General features: G+C 40.9%; 1 protein-coding gene across 1 annotated transcript in view; it reads right to left on the reverse strand.

Annotated features, from left to right (window-relative positions):
- STARD7 (StAR related lipid transfer domain containing 7) overlaps positions 1–17,222 on the reverse strand; it is a 30,324-nt gene extending 13,102 nt beyond the window's left edge. Inside the window, exons 1-6 of the mRNA XM_036262787.1 lie at positions 16,631–17,222; positions 7,878–8,086; positions 7,482–7,531; positions 5,309–5,419; positions 5,136–5,218; positions 4,163–4,262 (exon numbers count right to left, since the gene is read on the reverse strand). Of these exons, the coding sequence (XP_036118680.1) occupies positions 4,163–4,262; positions 5,136–5,218; positions 5,309–5,419; positions 7,482–7,531; positions 7,878–8,086; positions 16,631–16,935 (858 nt within the window). The 5' untranslated portion in view covers positions 16,936–17,222. The remainder of the gene's footprint in view (positions 1–4,162; positions 4,263–5,135; positions 5,219–5,308; positions 5,420–7,481; positions 7,532–7,877; positions 8,087–16,630) is intronic.
- Between the last annotated feature and the right edge of the window lie 2,233 nt (positions 17,223–19,455).

Here is a 19,455-nt window from a genome sequence, read left to right on the forward strand (position 1 = left end):
CTGAGGACAATGGGTTCAATCTGTGACTGTAGCACTTAACCAGATTAGACAATAAATGCTGCCTGGCGTTTGGTCTTAGAGGTCAGTTTCACCCTGGATTGAAAACTCAGCTCTACCACTTACTGTGTGTGTGACTGTGGGCAGGTGAAATAACAAAGTATGTCAATTTATTGGTCTATTCATTGGGAATGACAATATTACCTATCTCATAGCATTTAGTAAAACAATTCACATATAAAGCACTAGGGCCCTATCCAGTTTGGCTCAGCGGTTACAGCATTGGCCCGTGGACCAATGAGTTGTGGGTTCGACTCCGGTCAAGGGCATGTACCTCAGTTGCAATTCGTTCCCAGCCCTGGTTGAAATCCTGCAGGAGGCAGACGCTCAATGTGTCCCTTTCATGTCGATGCTTCTCTCTCTCTCTCCCACTCTTATCTAAACAAAAAAATAAAAAAATGTCCTTGGGTAAGAAAAATAGAAAGAAAATAAAGCACCAGGGGCTGTTGGTATATATAATGGTGACCAGTATTATCACAGTTGTATAAAATCAAATATGTCCCTTAACTTTGTTTTCAGTGCCCTAGTCTGTAAATTAGTGCCTGCCTCACAGAGTTGTTGAGAGAATTATCCTATTTGATAATATGAAAATACCACGAACATATAGGCAATAAAATATATGTCATAGCAAATACTTAAAAAAAAAAAAAGACAGCCCTGGCCGGTTTGGCTCAGCGGTTAGAGCATCAGCCTGCGGTTGGTCCAAAGAGACCAGGGTTCGGTTCCCACTAAGGGCATGTACCTCGATTGCAGTTTGTCCCCAGCCCTGGTTGGTCGTGTGGGTGGCAGCCACTTGATGTGTCCCTTTCACGTAGATGTTTTCTCTCTCTCCCTCCCACTCTATCTGAACAAAAAATGGAAAAAGGTCCTCGGGTGAGGATAAAAAAAAAAGACATAATATAAACAAACTCGAATGTCTAAATCTTATTTAGATCTCAACTCTAATAAACCAACTAAAAAAAAAAATCATGGACAACCAGGAACATTTGAACATTGACTACATATTTGATATTAGGGATCATTAGGATACTGAGGTTATGTTTTCAAAAATCTCTTTTTGAGATAATTACTGAAATAACTATAGAAAAATTCTTCTATGGGTTCTTCTATAGCAAAGCTGGAATTTACTTCAAAACAATCAAGGTAGTGGGAAAGGGTACAGATAAAGCAAATTTGGCTATGAGTCAATCCCCGTTGGAGCTGGGATGGATACATCAGGTTATCACTAATTCTTTATCTTTTATATACATTCCAACTTTTCCATAATAAAAAGAAAAAAAAAACCACACTATACCCAGGGCAAATCCAAACTCGGCTGCCTTTATCAAGTACCCTCTGTATAGGTCAATGCAATTTATCACTCCCCCAGCCTCCACCTTTCTTTCTGTGTACTGCATCTTGAACACACCCAAAGCTCATTCTCATCGTTGTCTTTGGTTGAATCATGTTTTCTACCCACAGAATCCTTCCTGTGTTCCTCTATCTACAGTCCACCTGCCTTTTCATAAGAACTAACTCAATCCTTACATTATTCATAAGAGCTTGCCACAACTACACTAAAAGAATTATATAGATAATTCCTACTGTGTCTCTACCCCAGCTAAAGAAATTCTTTATTGGATGCCTACTAGATACAAAACACTCTGCTAGGTGCTGAACTATCCCTTAGCTGTTTCATGCTCACGGTTTCTAAAGGCAACAATGCAGGAACTCAATTCACTTTTTTTCACACAGAAAATACATAGACAAGGTTCAATTTTCAAAAGCTACAGAAGTCTGCCTACACTGTTCCCAGCCTAATCTGGACTCTCCTTCCTAAAGGTAACTAGCCATCAACAGCAGTCTTATGTCTTTTCTGTCTTCAAACATTTTTAACTACAACACACTGTAAATAATCCTTTTTACACTGCAACCCAGTTCTCTCTCGACACACATTCACACACTTATGTAACTAAACAAGTCTCATGAAATACGCTTACACTCAGCCCTGGCTGGTTTTGCTCAGTGGTTAGAGCGTCAGCCTTCAGACTAAGGAGTCACGGGTTCGATTCCAGCCAAGGACAAGTACCTCGGTTGTGGTTCGGTTCCTGGTGGGGGTCGTGTGGGAGGCAAGTAATCAATATGTCTCACTCACACCTATGTTTTTCTCTCCCCTCCCCACCCTACTCTATCTGAAGATAAATGGGAAAAAAATATCTTCAGGTGAAGATTAAAAAAAATACACTTACACTCAGATGGTTCCTACTGTTTTACTTACTCTTTTCCTTTTTACTTTTAAGCTGGTCATAATGCATGGTACTAATTTTGTCTTCTATTAATGGGCAGTAAGCCATAGTTTAAAAAATACTTCTCTAAAAATAGTTCTGAAGTAAACACACAGATCTCCAAGTAAAAAGAGAGGCAAACACACACTGTCTGAGGTGAATCACAATTTCTCTGTCATATTTCAAGTCCCACTTCAGGTGGTATAAATAAAACAACTTGAGCCCTGGCTGGTGTGGCTGGTGAGTACTGTCCTGTACACTGCAAGGTTATAGGTTCAATTCCCAGTCAGGGCACATATCCAGGTTTCGGGTTCAATTCTTAGTAGGGTGCAGACAGAGGCAACCAATGAATGTCTCTCTCTCTCTCCCACCACTACCTAGACCCCTCTCTCAAAAATAAATCAATAAAAAGAAAATAATAAAATAAAACTTGATGAAAATAAAACCATACTAAAAAACACGGTTCACATAGCTTTTATAAAGTGAAATAGAAACTTGCCCTGGCCAGTTTGGCTCAGCGGTTAGAACATCAGCCTGCGGTCCGGAGAGACCCGGGTTCAGTTCCCGCTAAGGGCATGTACCTCGGTTGCAGTTTGTCCCTGGCCCTGGTTGGTCGTGCGGGTGGCAGCCACTGGATGTGTCCCTTTCACCTCGATGTTTCTCTCTCTCTCTCTCCCTCCCACTCTATCTGTACAAAAAATGGAAAAATGTCCTCGGGTGAGGATAAAAAAAAAAAAAGAAACTTGTTTTGGCAGCACATATACTAAAAATATAAAGTAAAATAAAAGTAAAAAAAGCAAACACTAGAAATATATATACTGAACAAAGATTTTGCTAAAAAACAAAACACCCAAGTTGATGAAAACATTCTCAAGGGAACAGTCATAGAATTTTTTTTTTTTAAATCCTCACCTGAGGATATTTTTCCATTTATCTTCAGACAAAGTGGGAGGGAGAGAGAGAGAGAGAGACAAAAAAAAAAAAAAAAAAACAATGTGAGAGAGGGATATATCGACTGGCTGTCTCCTGCACAACCCCTGCCAGGGCCGGGGACCGAACCGCAACCGAGGTACATGCCCTTGACCGGAATTGAACCCGTGACTCTTTGGTCTGTGGGCTGATGCTCTAACCACTGAGCCAAACTGGCCAAGGGCAGAACAGTCATAGAATTTTAAGGAAAGCAGACAGCATTAGTCTAAGCCAGTGTTTTTCAACCGGTGTACCGTAAGAATTTTTTAAAAATGCCAATACCTGACATTTTGAATTGCTAAATTAAAAAATGATAACAGCCTACACAACACTAGCCATTTGGTGTGAATTAATCAAAATTATACTTATTTTTTTGATCAGGTCAGCTGCAGAACTTTAGTAATTAGTTTAAGTGTTCCACAAGATGAAAAAGGTTGAAAATCACTGGTCTAACCCTCTCATTTTACAGACAAGGAAACAGAAGTCCAGAAGGGTTGTGTATGTTCTGCCCATTGTGGTGAAATTTTAATGGAAAAGTACTCGCTCTAGTCCCTAAAGAATGATGCTAACCACAGGCTGATGAGTTAGGGGATATCATCATCATCTTCTCATATCTCCAGATAAATGGGACTTTGTTATGGGGGGAATCCTCCAGTTATCAGCCCACAGCAGAGATTCCCAAAGTGTGGTCCTCAGTCCAACAGCATCAGGCTTACCTGGGAACTTTTTAAAAATGCAGATTCTCAGGCTCCAGTGGATTCTGTGAACCAATGCCCTACAGCAACCACGCCCTCCCCATTTCACATAAAAGGCATTCCTTGAGAAAATTCCAAAGCTGCTACACATCACCCCTTGGATGATGTAAAACTCACCTCATCAAATGATTTGTGGGGACGGATAACCATTTGGGATTCATATGATCTGACTCTTACAAATTCTGGAGACTCTGGAACACTAGGGTGCTCCACAGCACTGGTAAGGAGAAAAGTTAAAGAAACTAAGTAATGTTTACATACAAAACAGCATAATAGCTAAAGTTAAGAGGGAAATCTAAAAAGCTGGCACTAATATTTACTTATTTATAATATTTTTAATGATTTTAGAGAGAAACATCAATGTGTGAGAGAAACATTGATCAGTTGCCTTCCATATGCTCCCAGACTGAAGATTGAATTCGAAACCCAGATATGTGCCCTGACTGAGAATTGAACCGGTGACCTCTTGGTGCATGGGATGACGCTTAACCAACTAAGCCATACTGGCCAGGCAGCTGCCACTAATATTTAAATTACAACAGAGAAACCTGGCCAGTGTCATCTCTTGTATCAAAAGGTTACTGGTTCTATTCCCAGTCAGGGCACATTCCTGGGTTTAAGGTTTGATTTTCAATTTGGGGAGCGTACAGAAGGCAACCAATCAATGTTTCTCTCAAACACTGATGTTTTTCTCTCTTTCTCTCTCTGAGCATGTCCTTGGGTGAGGATTTTAAAAAAATAAAATAAAATATAACAGAGGAGTCACTAAGCCAAATGAATACAAACCAACTTCTAAAACAAAGTGAGTTCCCTTGGTAATTCCTAGCTTACTAGGCTTTGTGTTGAAGACAGAGTACTTCTTTTTTAAATTACCAATATTAAGAAACTGAAGAAATGATTTCATGAAAAGCATATATCCCTTCAATCTCATGTTTTAGTTGGGTTGGATGGGGTCCAGGCTTCACTTACAAGAGCACTGAGAATTTGCAAACCCACCACAGACATATAACATGCAAACCCACCACAGACATATATGAGTGAAGGGCACAGCTTATGGAACTCAGGTGAAACCCCAGGTAACCATACATACCGTGACACCAACACCATCACATTGTTTTCCTGATCCACACTGTACCGCCGAACATAAACATAATCCCGTGAGTACATTGGATACTAAAAACAAAGGAGGAGCAAGATTATTGTTCTGTCTCACATGGATATAGTTAAAGTAAAACTACTTTTAGTAGAAGTAAAAATACTCACAGGAAAATGTGTTACCCAGTGAAGAACCTCAGAACCACTGATGACGTCCCTCTCAATCACTTCTAGCTTGATTACCAGGGCATCCCACTTTTTTCTATACTCTGTATCCAGCTATGGAGAGAAAAGACCAGAGATTTAAAATAAAGTTGCAGAATGCGTCTCCAGATGTGACCCAGGACTTTTTTCTGAAACAGTGATCCAACCTAAAAGACAGTGCTAAAATGTGAAAGACATGGCTGTCTTTACTATGGATGACTCTTTACAATCTCTTCTTGCCCTGGTGGTTTGGCTCAGCAGTTAGAACGTTGGCCTGCAGACCAAAGAGTCCTGGGTTCAATTCTGGCCAAGAGCACGTATCTCGGTTGTGGTTCATCCCTGGACCCAGTTGGGGTCGTGTGGGAGGCAACCAATCAATGTGTATCTCTCACATCAATATTGTGCTCTTCCTCCCTTCCACTCTATCTGAAGATAAAAATAGAAAAATATCCTCGGGTAAGGATTAAAAAAATAAAATAGAATAAAATCTCTTCTTGTAGGCCAAAACCATTACCTTGAAAGTGAATCTTAACAAGAAAAAGACAAATCAAAGAACAATGTAAGAAAAAAAAAAAAAATACTGTAACAGGTGTGCCTGGTTGAAATACAATAGATGGTGATACAAATGTGTAAGGATAAAACAATTTTAAAGTTTTAAATAGACAAAAAGTTCAAAGGATGAGCAGACACCTCACACAAAGAAATACAAGTAGCATATTTTTTTTAAAATTCCTAACATCACTAGTAACTAAGGAATTGCAAAATAAGACATGATCATACGCATCTAAACCAACAAAAATTTGCCCTGGCCGGTTTGGCTCAACTGGAGCGTCAGCCTGCGGTACAGAGAGACCCGGGTTCGGTTCCCGCTAAGGGCATGTACCTCAGTTGCAGTTTGTCCCTGGCCCTGGTTGGTTGTGCGGGTGGCAGCCACTCGATGTGTCCCTTCACATCGATGTTTCTCTCTCTCTCTCTTCCTCTCTCTCCCTCCCGCTCTATCTGAACAAAAAATGGAAAAATGTCCTCGGGTGAGGATTAAAAAACTAAATAAATAAATAAACCAACAAAAATTCAATATAAATTCAAAAAATTTCAGTGCTTAGGGGAATGTGTGCACTTGCATATTATAGTAGGTGTTATAATCATCAAGTATAGTTATTGAGAGTCCAGCAAAACAAATGAAAAACCCAGGAAGGAGCACAGCCAGTGTTGCTCAGTGGTTGAGCGTCGACCCATGCACCAAGAGGTCGCTGGTTCAATTACTGGTCAGGGCACATGCCCAGGTTATGGACCAAATCCCCAGTGGGGGGAATGCAGAAGGCAGCCAATCAATGTTCTCTCTCATTGATGTTTCTCTCTCTCCCTCTCCCTTCCCCTCTCTCTCAAATCAATAAAGAAAAAAAAAAATTTTAAAAATATCCTGGAAAAAAAAAAGTTGTTTGCAGAACCCTGGATGTTCCCATCTCCCCTTTTCATCTATTTCCCACCAAGGAGGAAAAGCAGTCTTTGAACAAACACGCTTCATCTCCTTAAAAAAATACCTTCACGGTGGAAACGTTCCAAATTACTAAATCCTGACTGAATCTGTAATAAAGAGGAAAATGCTATAAAGGACATTATTAGCTCAATGTATAAAATTGGAATACAAAGAGATTACGTAAAGGTTGCATCAATGTTAAATTTCCTTTGGTAAGGGTACCATGGTTAGTTAAGAGAATAAGTCTAGTTTTAGGAAATACACACTGAAGGATTTTGGAATAAAGGGCCAAGTATGTAACTTACCCTCAAATTGTTTAGGGAAAAAATACTACAAATCCTTATAAAACATATTAAAACATTCAAATCCATTCCTCTATTTGATATTTCCAACAGTCCTGTAAGGAAACTGCACTTGCAGTGGGTAGAATAATCACCAATTAGTTATTGAGGGGTAAAACTGGTCTTATTCCCACTGGACAAAGAAATTATAAGTCAAATATTTACCTAAATACTATTCGATGTGAGATGAGGGGTAGAGAGATGGATGGATATAATGAAGCCAATGTCTTCTGAGTAAAGAGAAATTATTCATGTGGACTATGGTTAAGTGAATTTCCAGGCTTAGAGGCTCCAACTTAGAGAAGAAGAATGTACTCACCTGAACATTGAAGAACTGCCGGGGTGTCACATCTGTGTAGGTTCCAAAAACTAGAATGACAAGTAAGAATCAAGGATGTTTGCCACACTCTCATCACTCACACCATATTCCTATCATTTAACAGTATTTCAATTATAGTACTGACAGATTCAGTACTACAGTAAAGGCAGATTCAGAAAATAGAAGTCATACTGGGGCAGCAAAGACACTCTACAGCAAAGTATAGCAAAGAAGACACTGAGACTCTGGTCATCTAGGAGAGAACAAACAACGAATAATAAACCATGGCAAATTTCCCAAGAAACAACCAGAACAGAACAGTTTAGAGTGTGAGGAACAAAAGTCCTGTGTACCTGGGTAACCAAAGAACACACCAGGCAACCAGGCTGGGCTCACCTCTGTACTGGTAAAGATGGGTGCCTGTAATAGGGCGCCGCCACAGCTTAAAGTGTTTCTTATCCATCACCATTTCCCATGGTTGTTCTTTGCTCCCTGAATCTTCATTCCCTCCTGTTTGGGATTTTGGTTCTGGAGGGTGGCACTCAACCCTGGGGCTCTGAAACACGGCTGACATTTCCTCCAATTGTTTCATCTCATCAATTGATCTGGAAAGGAGAAAAATAACAGGTATGTTGCAGGTGGTTGCAGTCAGCCCCGGGAAATGACTCGTCCACACAGAGACTTGTATAAGAATGGTGGGGCCCGGCTGGTGTGGCTCAGTGGTTGACCCATGCACCAAGAGGTCACCAGTTCAATGCCTGGTCAGGGCACATGCTCAGGTTGTGGGCCAAATCCCTAGTGGGGGATATGCAGAAGGCAGCCAATCGATGTTCTTTCTCATCAATGCTTCTATCACTCTCTCCCTCTCTAAAATCAATAAAGAAAGAAAAAAAAAAAAGAACGGTGGGGATTTAAAACAGTGTAAAGTGAAGTGAATAAAAACGTATGAGTTCTGGAGTCTGATTCCCACTCCAATGTTCCTTAACTAGTATATTGAATTACTGTCCCTATTTCTTAACCTGTAAAATGGGGATAACAATAGTGCCTACCTCAAAGATTAATTGTAGAAATTAAATAAATTTAAATGTAAAGTGCTTTGTACTTGGCACATAATTAGCCCTCAAATGTTAACTATTATGGTTTGACTATGAAAGATCATTTAATACCCTTTGCCTATTTTTATTGGCTTGTCTTCCTATTACACTGCAAGAGTATTTATGTATTTTCCTCCTCTCTTTAAAATTTTTTTTTCTTTATTGATTTTAGAGAGAGGAAGAGAGATAGAAACATCAATGAGAGAGAACATCAACTGACCACCTCCTGCATGCCCCTCAATGGGGATTTGGCCCACAACCTGGGCATGTGCACTGACCGGGAATCGAACCAGCAACCTCTTGATGCATGGGTAGATGCTCAACCACTGAGTCACATTTAAGTCTTTGATATAAGATAATTTTTGTGTATGATGTGAGGTAGGGCATCTAAATTCATTATTCTGCGTGTGTATCTCCAGGTGTCCCAGTACCATCTATTGAAGAGTATTCTTTCTCCACTGAATTGTTTTGGAACCTTTGCTAAAAATTAATTCACCATAAATATAAGGGCTTATTTCTAAACTCTCAATTCTATTCCAACAATTTATATATCTATTCTTATGTCAGTGCCATATCATCTTTATTTTTTTTTGGTTAATCCTCACCCAAGGGTATTTTTCCATTAATTTTTTTTTAGATAGAGTGAAAAGGAGGGAAGGGGAGGAGGAGAAACATTGTTGTGAGAGCAACCCACTGATTGCCTCCCGCATGACCCTGACCAGGGCCGACGATCAAACCTGCAACTCAGGTATGTGCCCTTGACCAGGAATCAAACCCAAGACCCTTCAGTCCATGGGCCTACGCTCTAACCGCTGACTCAAACTGGCCAGGGCCTATATACCACCTTAATTACTGTAACTTTGTGGTAAATTCTGAAATTGGGAAGGCTGAATTCTCCAGATCTTTCTTTTTCAAGATTGGTTAAACTATTCTGGGTCTCTTTCAATTTCCATTAAGTATCAGCTTGTCAATTTCCACAAAACAGCCTGATTTTGATAGAAATTGTGTTGAATTTATGGATTGCTTTGGATAGCATGCCTTAACAATATTGTCTTTTAATCTAAGAACACAGTGTATCTTCCCATTTGTCTTAAAATATCTTTCAATAATCTTTTGTAGTTTTCACTGTCATGCACTTTTGTTAAATTTATTTCCTAAGATTTTATTCTTTTTGATGCGATTATAAATGGAATTGTTTTAACTTTATTTTTGGATTGTTCATTGTTGGCGTATAGAAATGTGATTATAGAAGTGGTGAGAACAGATTGTCTTGTTCCCGACCTTGGGGGAAAGCTTTTAGTCTATCACTATTAACTATTCTGTTCGCTGTGTTTTTCATAGATGCCCTTTATCACGCTGAGAAAGTTTCCTTCTATTCTTTGTTAAATGTTTTGTTTTTATTTAAACATGAAAGGTTGAATTTTGTCAAATGCCCTTTTCTGCATTTATTGAGATGATCATGTGGTTTTTGTCTTTTATTTTATTTTTTAGTGTTGACATTATTACAAATGTCCCCAATTTTCCTTTATTCTAACATGGTGTATTAAATTGATTTTTATATGATGAATTAATTTTGCTTTTCTGGTATAAATCCCACTTATTCATGATATATAAACCTTTTTTATATGCTGCTAGATTCAGTTTGTTAGTATTTTGTCTGGGGCTGCATAAAGCTTTAAAACATTCAAAACAATACCATATATCATACTATATGTATAATTAAATATACATAAAATACAACAAATTGGGATAATCTGGGGGAGAGAGATTTCAACTGGAAATGGGTACACTGGAGGTTTTAACTTATCTATAATAGTTTATTTCTTAAAAATAACTGTATTTGTAACATTGATGTTATTCTTTAAATGTTTGTATATCTGAAATATTTTATAATAATTTTTTAAAACATGGCTTGTACTGTCCCCTTAACCTTTAAAATAGCAGACAGGAAAGAAAGACTGTTGGCTATCTATGTCATATACAACTCTTCTTTGATTCAAGACTAAAGAAGATTCCAACCATTGATACATGCTGGAGTGTCCTTTTACTCCTTTTTAACCTTCAAAAAAACCCTACAAAGTTCAAGGTTAAATTCTAAGCAATTAACCATATATATTTACTACATTTACTTTTTTCTACAGAAAAAGTGATAAAGATATAGATAGCACACTATAGCTTCATATTTGCCTTCCTTACTAAACTATGAATTTCCTAATGACCCAGAATCAGTTGTTTGCATGTTTGTATTCCCAGCTCCTAGCAAGTGCATGGTAAACATCAGATGCTCAACAAATGTTTACTGAATAAATTGAACAAATAAGTTAATATGAAAGTAGGCCTCAATAATTAAATTCTTATTAAAACCCTCCCTGTTTCCACGTGAAAGTGAGGACATTATTTCTTAAAGGTTCCTATTAGCTCTAAAATTCCAATTCTGTGAATTTTAAACCTTTGGAGTTAGATGAAAATATTTACATAGGGGGAAATTTGTTTTTCTGATTGCCTAAAATCTTTTCTCATTGATGCAGCGCCCTTCACTGTTAGAGCACAGCTCCTGATTTAAGTAAAGTTAGCTAGAAGACTTCTGGTAGAGACTGAATCTTGAGGAAGTAAGAAAAGCACAGGATCTTTTGAAGATTATTTCTGTGATTCTGAGGGAGTTGAGAGTGCAGTAGTGCAACCAGTCTAGGGGAAACAAAACCAGCCACACTGCCCTAAGAAGATTATTCCTGTAGCTAGCTGGTCTTGGCTGTTCTTTTGCCAGCATGTACTTTGACCTTCTTATTAATGCTGAGTGACCTAACACCTTTCCGATTAATTCCTTTTGTCTTAAATTAACTAATATCAATTTCTTTGTTTGCAACCAAGAACCTATTACACTGATGTTCTGATGAAAAGGTTTAACCATTTTAGAAAAGGTTTAATTTGAATTAAAAGTTACAAAACAGGATTGACTACTACCACTGCAAATACTATAGAAATAGGGAAGGAACTCTAGGCAATAAGATCTTGCAGAGGGAAAGCAAAACCACAGTTAGACTTGTTCAGAGAACAAGTCAGGCATCACATGTCACTTTTCAGGACTAGTAAAGCATCCTTTAATTAAATAAGCAACACCCTCGAATGTCACTCTAATCACATAATGAAGACAGGCCGGAATATATTATTAAAAATACATCAGCCTGGCTGGGTTGGCTCAGCTATTAGAGAGTTGGCCTGCAGACTGAAGGGTCTCGGGTTCGATTGCCAGTCAAGGATATGTACCTGGGCTGCAGGTTTAATCCCTGGCCTTGGATGGGGTCAAGCGGGAGGCAACCAATGGATGTCTCTCTCTCATATTGATGTCTCTGCGCACCGCCCCCCCCAATCTAGCTAAGAATATCAATGGAAAGAAACAAAACAAAGCATCAGAGGCTCACTAAAATACATAGTAATAAGGTTTTAAGAAAATTAAACTATAGAACTATAAGCAATATGTTTAATGGCCTTCTGACTCAAGGTGGTACAGAGTTTCTGACCCATATAATTAAAGGGCACTAAGTGGCCTTTATTAAAATTATGAGACTAAATCCCTACAGGGGACAAAAAATGTCTTGCGAAGAAATAACATTTGTTCCTTGAATAGCACAATATGAATGCTGGAACAAGACTGCATCATGAAAATGTAAATGATTATCTCCCCAGGTTCAAAACCTCTGAAAGGTCTCAACTGCTTAAATGCTGACATGACAGACCCAGGTGCACAAAGTCACTAACTACCCTACATGTAAAGGAAGGAAAACCCTCTCACCACATATCTGTGTAGCCTGCTGTGCTAAATCTTGTTATCTAAGTGACTTAAATAAGTAGTAAGAATAAAAGAAGGACAAAAGAGATTATTCTGAAAATAGTAACAGAATCAGATTAGTAAAAGGATTAAAGAAAGGCAGCCAGTGCGTCTTTCTCCAAAACAATAGTCCGTTCAGTATTTGAGAAAGGCTAGACTGAGAGCTATGGAAATTTAAGGCATAAAACCATGAAAACAGAATAGTAAGTATAATCATGGTTGGTTCATCTAGGGGTTCCTGCCCTCAGTGTAGAGTTTGATATAAAGCTTGAAAATGATTCAAGTAAAGCAATCCCTGTAATTAGCAATTTCAGTAAGACGAGTGACTCATTTCACATAATCCTCTCCTCAAATTCCATATTGCCAAAGTTAGAGATTTTTAAACACCGTATGGAACACACCTAGAAATAAAAGAGATCAACTAGCTCACTGCCATTCTGGGCCAAATGGTTAACAGTAAAATAGTGAAGACAATCTCAAAAAATTTAAGTCAGCTTTTATGTCATTCTTATGATCTAAGAAGAGCATACCAGTAAAATACCCTCAAGCAACAGTGGTTTAAAAAAATCTTTTAGCCCAATAAAATCCTTTCTATTGATAATTTATCTAGTTAATAGTATACTGAAGTTAAAAGTACATATTCTGAATGCCCTGAAAAGCAAAAATGAGAAAACAGCCAATTTTCTGTATAAAAATTTACTGGCATTTATTTACTCAAATTTCTAGAACAATGAATTGTAATTTTTAAGAAGAGGGAAGGTTAATGAACATTTTCCCCAAACCTTTCATATTTCTTAACTTCCTTCCTCTTTTTGTTCCTGTAATTTGTTCTTAATGTTCCAAAGCAATACAAAAATTACGATTGTATTTTTCCATACGACTTGCCCTGGGCTCACAGAATGCCAAGTAACATCAAAAATAGTGATTGAAGTGATTTTGTTTAAGTGAAGCCAAGTGGGTAAGAATACTAGTCCACACATTAAAAGACTTGATTTCTATACCTGGCTACCTTCTTTACTCAAATTTTCTTTCTGTTGCTAGATTAACAAAACCCTTCTTGTTATTAAATGTTGTTAAACACAAAAGAATAGAAAGCATGGTTATTCTTTGGCATTCTGAATAGAAACTCAAATCACATAAGAAAAAACACATGCCACTTTAATGCACACATTTCAAAGAGATATGCAGCACACTCCATCACTGTTTAACCAAGAGAGCAGTCGCAGAATAGTTTGTACCAGCACAAGTTGGTACAGAAACAGCACAGAAGAGTCAAAGGCTGTGATTTAAGGGCCATGGGACAATTCTTCTCTTCTTCCATTAACAATGAAAGAAATGCACTTATCCCGAGGCACATTCAACTGTGTTCCATTATGGAAGCTACCCAAAATCATCTCACTAGAACAATCAAAATCTAAGATGTTCTAAGCTGGCTATGACAACCTCAGCAGTGCCTTGGTTGAAGCAAACAGAATAAACACTAGGCAAAAAATGTTAACCTATACCCAGAATATTGTTATTCAATAAAATATAAACATGACAAGCTATCAGAACAAAAACTTATGGAACTACTGTACAACCAGGATATAGTTGAATAGCATACTGTTTGCCTCCCTACTAAGATAATAAACATTTTTTAAAATCCTCGAAATGCATAACTTGATCAAATTTTAAGTATATAACTGAATTCAAGCACGAACTAAACAAGGAAGTTGTTAAATGAGGACCTTTACTATAATAACCCTGGAGAGGGTCAAAAAAGGCACCTTAAGTGTTCTGATTTGGCCTTAATCTAAACTTCAAAAATTCCCAAGCAGGTTAACGCAGAGTAATACCACTTTAGGAGTTGGATTAGAACCAAGAGTATTTCAACTGCCTCCCAGGTTTCACAAACAGCCTGCAGAGAGGAAAATGGAATGAATACTCAGCCTGGTTAGCAAATGGTCTGATCTTTCTGCCCCAGTGGATAATGACCACTAAACTCAAACATTTATTGCTATATTTCCTATTTTATTTTCCCCTCTATCTCCTGCAAATGAAAGACCTACTTAAAAAGAGGCTCCAGAGCATTTGTCCATAAAAACACATGAAGTGCCCTAGCTGGTTTGGCTCAGCAGTTAGAGTTAGCCTGCAGACCAAAGAGTTGCGGGTTCGATTCCGGCCAAGGGCACATACCTCAGTTGTGGTTTGTTCACAGCCCTGGTCGGGTCACATGGGAGGCAACCAGTCAATGTGTCTCTCACATCGATGTTTTTCTCTCTCCCTCCCTCACACTCTACCTGATGATAAATGTACAAATATCCTCGGTTGAGGATTAAAAAAAAACAAAAAACACATGAAGCGCACAGTTCAGTGACTGAGCATTGACCCATGTGATTCTGAGTCAGGGCACATGCCCACGTTGGGCCCAATCCCCAGTGGGGGGTGTGCAGGAGGCGGCCAATCAATGTTCTGTCTCATCAATGTTTCTATCTCCCTCTCCCTCTCTCTAATATCAATAAAGAAAAAAATAAAATAAAATAAAATAAATACACATGAAGTAAGCCAAAGAATGTCATCTGCTCCCTAGGCTCCAACACCATCCAACTCCCACCCACTCCCAAAACATCTTCCCTTTCTTTTGTACCCAGCAGTCCTTTTCTGGTCTTTCTCCCCTTTTCCAAACAGACCCAACGGGAATTCCCCATCAAACTTCACCACTGTGGAATACGGGTATTTCATCATCACAAGCAAAATGAAAATTCAAACAGCTAATGGATAATTTCTCAATTTAAAAGTTTCCTTGTTTTATTTCTTCTACCCAAGACTGTTTCTTTAGAACAAATGGCCAAGTAGCAAAAGAATACTAACGTAAACTAGGCAAACTACCAATTATACTTTGCTAACTTAACTTTTTTGTGAATAAGATTGTTTGTGGTTATGATTTTAAACTGCATTTATAAAATAGTGGTCCTTCCTGCCCTGGCCAGTTTGGCTCAGCGGTTAGAGCGTCGGTCTGCGGTCCGGAGAGACCCGGGTTCGGTTCCCGCTAAGGGCACGTACTTTGGTTGCAGTTTGTCCCCGGCCCTGGTTGGTCATGCGGGTGGCAGCCACTCGATGTGTCCCTTCACGTCAATGTTTCTCTCTCTCTCTCTCTTCCTCTCTCTCCCTCCCACTCTATCTGTACAAAAAATGGAAAAATATCCTCGGGTGAGGATTAAAAAAAAAAAATAGTGGTCCTTCCTGCTAGAAAAAGTATTACCAGTTCTTAAGATAAACTTGTATTTACCCACAACTCACAGTGTTGCACAAATATGCCTGGCATCTGGATGCCACACCTCCAAACATGTCACGATGTTAACTTTACTTAAGTATTTCCATTTTTAACCAAAACCAAAAATGCAGAATAACAGAACTAATGTCTGGAATAAATAGCCGTGTGTGGGATTTATGGTGGGGAGGAGGACTGTTCTAGGTTCCTGAAATCAGTTTCAGAGTTCAGGGGGCACAGTGTATGTGTGGTGGAAGAGAGATAACAGTTTAAGAATATTAGTTAAAAAGAAAATACAGAGAAAATGCAAATCAAGAGCTGAAACAAGGCTTCTCTAGATTACTTGAAAACTGTAAGGACTCCGATTTCGAATCACAGGTCAATGACACGCATTTTTCACACTGAGGTTTTGATGAAGACAGCACGATTTCAGAGTCTGATGAAACAGTCCTCTCAACGTCCTGGTTACAGTGGTAAAACACTGACCTAATTCTTTCAGATGAAAGTGTCCGGGGTACTGGTTTGTCAGAGGAGGGCAAAATCCCTTCCAGCCTCATCATTCTGCCACAACAATCACAATGACGAGAGCTCTCCTGGCATTCCTGACCAAGTCCCACGTGGAATGAAGCTACTTTGTAAACTGCATGTCTATCCCTAACGTCAGATTGGAAACCTGTCTTGATTTTGCACCTTTCTGGGTGTGCTTAAGATTAGGCGAACAATGGCCTTCAACATCTCATCATTTGTTGCTCCTCATTCAAAAATCCCCCTCCTACATATCCTGCTATTTCCAGCCCGACAAATCGAATTAACAGAGGCAATAAAAAATTCTTTTTTAAAAAAGCAGGGGTTGCTAAGAGGATTCAGCCCCTGCACAGCCGCTTCAAGGCCTACTGGGTGCGGCCCAGGTTCAAGGTCCCGCCCTACCCACCTGCGCCGCGCCGTCCCGGGAAGGCAACGACCTCGCCCCTCCGCCTACCTCTGCAGCTCCTCCTCCTGGATCCGCTCCTCGTCCCACACGAAGACGCCGGAAAGCGCCGCCATCACGGCCGAGGCATGGCCGGCGCGGGCCCGCAGCCGGCGCCACAGGCGGCCGAGAAGGACGCAACGCGCGCTGTCCGAGTAGAGGCGGCCGTAGAGCTGCGCAATCTGCTGCGCGCGCCGCACGCGCAGGCCCGTCACGAAGCTGCACTGATTGGCCAGCAGGGCGAGGAGGCCCCCGCCCCGCGGCACCGCGCGCGCCGCCAGCGCCGCTGCCGCGCCCGCCAGCCTCCGCGGGAACATTGCCGCCTGCACCGCGCCCTGGATAGAGAAACTAGTCCGGGAGGGCTCGGAGGGCTCCAACGACTGTCCTAGTTAGCGAGAGCCGAACCCGTCGTGTCTCTCTGCAGCAGCCGGTGAGGAGGGGTCGCATTTGAGGCGGTGGCCGGCGACCGCTGCAGGAGGCGTTCGTGGGCCCGGGCCGTGAAACTGGAGGGCAGCGGGCACCAGCTTCTTCAGTGTCTTCACGCCGGCTACAGGGGCGGCGGGGCGGAGCGCGCGGGAAGCAGCGAGGCGAGTGGCTTGATCCCGGGCGTTCGTCGTCCACCACTTGCCACACACGCTGCCCTCCTACAACCTATTCGCCTCGCCGCTACCCGTGCCCCGATTGGGCGCCGCCTGGGGTCCTCGCTAGTGATTGGACGCACTAAGTGCTTGTCACCGTTCCTTCCCGCCCCTTTGCGCACGCGCCGAGGCCCCTCCCTAATAAGGTAGGTGGAGCGGCGGCGGGAGCCAGTCAAGGGCGCCCGAGCGTGACACTGTCGGGACCCGCTGTCTCCGCCATCTTCAGGCCTTCCCATCGCTCCCCGTGGAGAAAGGGGCGCGGCCAGGTGCCTTCGGAGTCCTGCGCGGTGCTGCGTCGCCGCACTAATTTGAGTCTAGGGTGGAATGGAGCCTTGGCACTGCCTATGTGGGGACGCTGGGGGTGTCCAGGTAGTTGGGACAGTGTAGACGGCTTTGGTGAATGGAGACCCTGCTGAGGCCTGGCGGCAGCTGCCATCACACTTTCCTCGGCCTCCGGGTCTGGTTGTCCTCCAACCGCTTATAATATCTGGGACACAGAGATGGCCCCGGGGTGGGAGTCTGCGCACTCCTCTAATCTTTGCGCCCAGGACACTTTCTGGAGAGCCGCGTGGGCAGATGGCCCGTCTGTCTGGAAATGAGGTAGCCCTTTGGAGTTACTTGCATATACCCCCGGTTGCGGAGTAGCTGCCCCTCTCCCTGTGAACCGAAGGTACCAGCGTGAGGAAGTGGACAGGTTTCCTAAAATCTACTTTGCAGCACCCATGGACAACCTGGCTAAATGATGGCAAAGAGCATTCAATGACTACTCTGTCCCCAACCTCAAAAATGAAGCTGCCGAGTGTCCAATAGGAAAACCTTACACTAAATCATTCCCTTTTTTCTTCTTCCACTTATGTTAAGTACCTTATTGACAAAAAAAAATTGTAGAAGGATGTCTTGATGTGAAAGGGGCCGTGCGCATTCTGAGGCAATGCATTAGAAGTTTCACTCTTACTGTAGCTAGTGGGGCAATTTTAAATGTTCTTAATAAAATATATTTTTCCAAAAAGAGAAAGAGAAAATCATTCTTTATTTGGAGCTGAAATTTATATCTATCCTATCCAGACTGTCTGATTTTACTCTGGCAATTGGTACTGATGTTTATTTTCCCTTGGTAAGGAAAAATGGGCATATAACAGAAAACAGTATTTGACATTTTGTTGACATGGGCTTTTTTTAAGGATGGTAAGGTGGCCAGGAAGGGGCAGTTGGCAGAAAGGTTTAACTTTGCTGACTGTCCTGCTTCCCTTGATTGAAAGGAGCTAAGCACTTCTGCTTGGTCTTTTTGTTTTGTTTATCAAACAGTTCTCAGAACTCCAGCTGAGCCCTCTAATCCCTCCATTTTTTCTCTGTCTCTAATGGCTCTTTCCTCAGTACATAAACATAGTCTAGCCCATCTTCAAAAAGCTTTGAGAAAAATGAGGTTTTCTTCTTTCCAAACACTATGCCCTTCTTTTTACAGCAATGATTTTGTTTTTAAAAGGATAGCAAAGATGTGCTTGCTGTCTCCATTTCTGCATCTACCTATCACTTCTTCCTCTTGAAAATTTGAAAAATCATTCTCTTCTATACCATTTTCTCTGCCACGTTTTTGTTCAGACCCTAACAGTACACTAGCCTAACCTCCCAGTCTTTTATCAACAAACTTGCTTATGTATTCCAGAACAATATTGAAAAACGTAATTCTCTTTGTATATTTTCAAGTTGATCCAAAATAATTCATCATGAGCTTGTCTTATATAAGTTAGGTTCTGTCTATCAGATCACCAAAACAAAGTTGAGTAGGCCCCAAAGTAATCCATAGTAAGACGGAAGTGGTACATCCAGAATTGGGCATGAGTGGGGCCAAGGGCACAGGTAAGCTACACAAGCAGATGTTCTACACATCTATGTCACCTACCATTATGCACCAACATCTCTCCCTCGGGTCGCACATATGACTGCATGGGAGATGGGATCCCTTCATGACCAGCTGACCAAGGAGGGGGAAAAGCAAAGCTTGATTCACTGATACATCAGAATGATATGTGGGTGCAAGCTGCAAATGAATGATGGCTGCACTGTAGCTCCACTCTTGGGTGATCTTGAAAGACAATGGCAAGGGAAATTCTCTCAGTGGCGCACCCGTTTGCTCACTTGGTATGGACAGAAATGTAGACAAGGTTAGAATATATACAGACTCACGGCACTAGCAGTTGG

Source organism: Molossus molossus, unplaced genomic scaffold, assembly GCF_014108415.1.
Source record: "Molossus molossus isolate mMolMol1 unplaced genomic scaffold, mMolMol1.p scaffold_m16_p_15, whole genome shotgun sequence".
Taxonomy (NCBI): domain Eukaryota; kingdom Metazoa; phylum Chordata; class Mammalia; order Chiroptera; family Molossidae; genus Molossus; species Molossus molossus.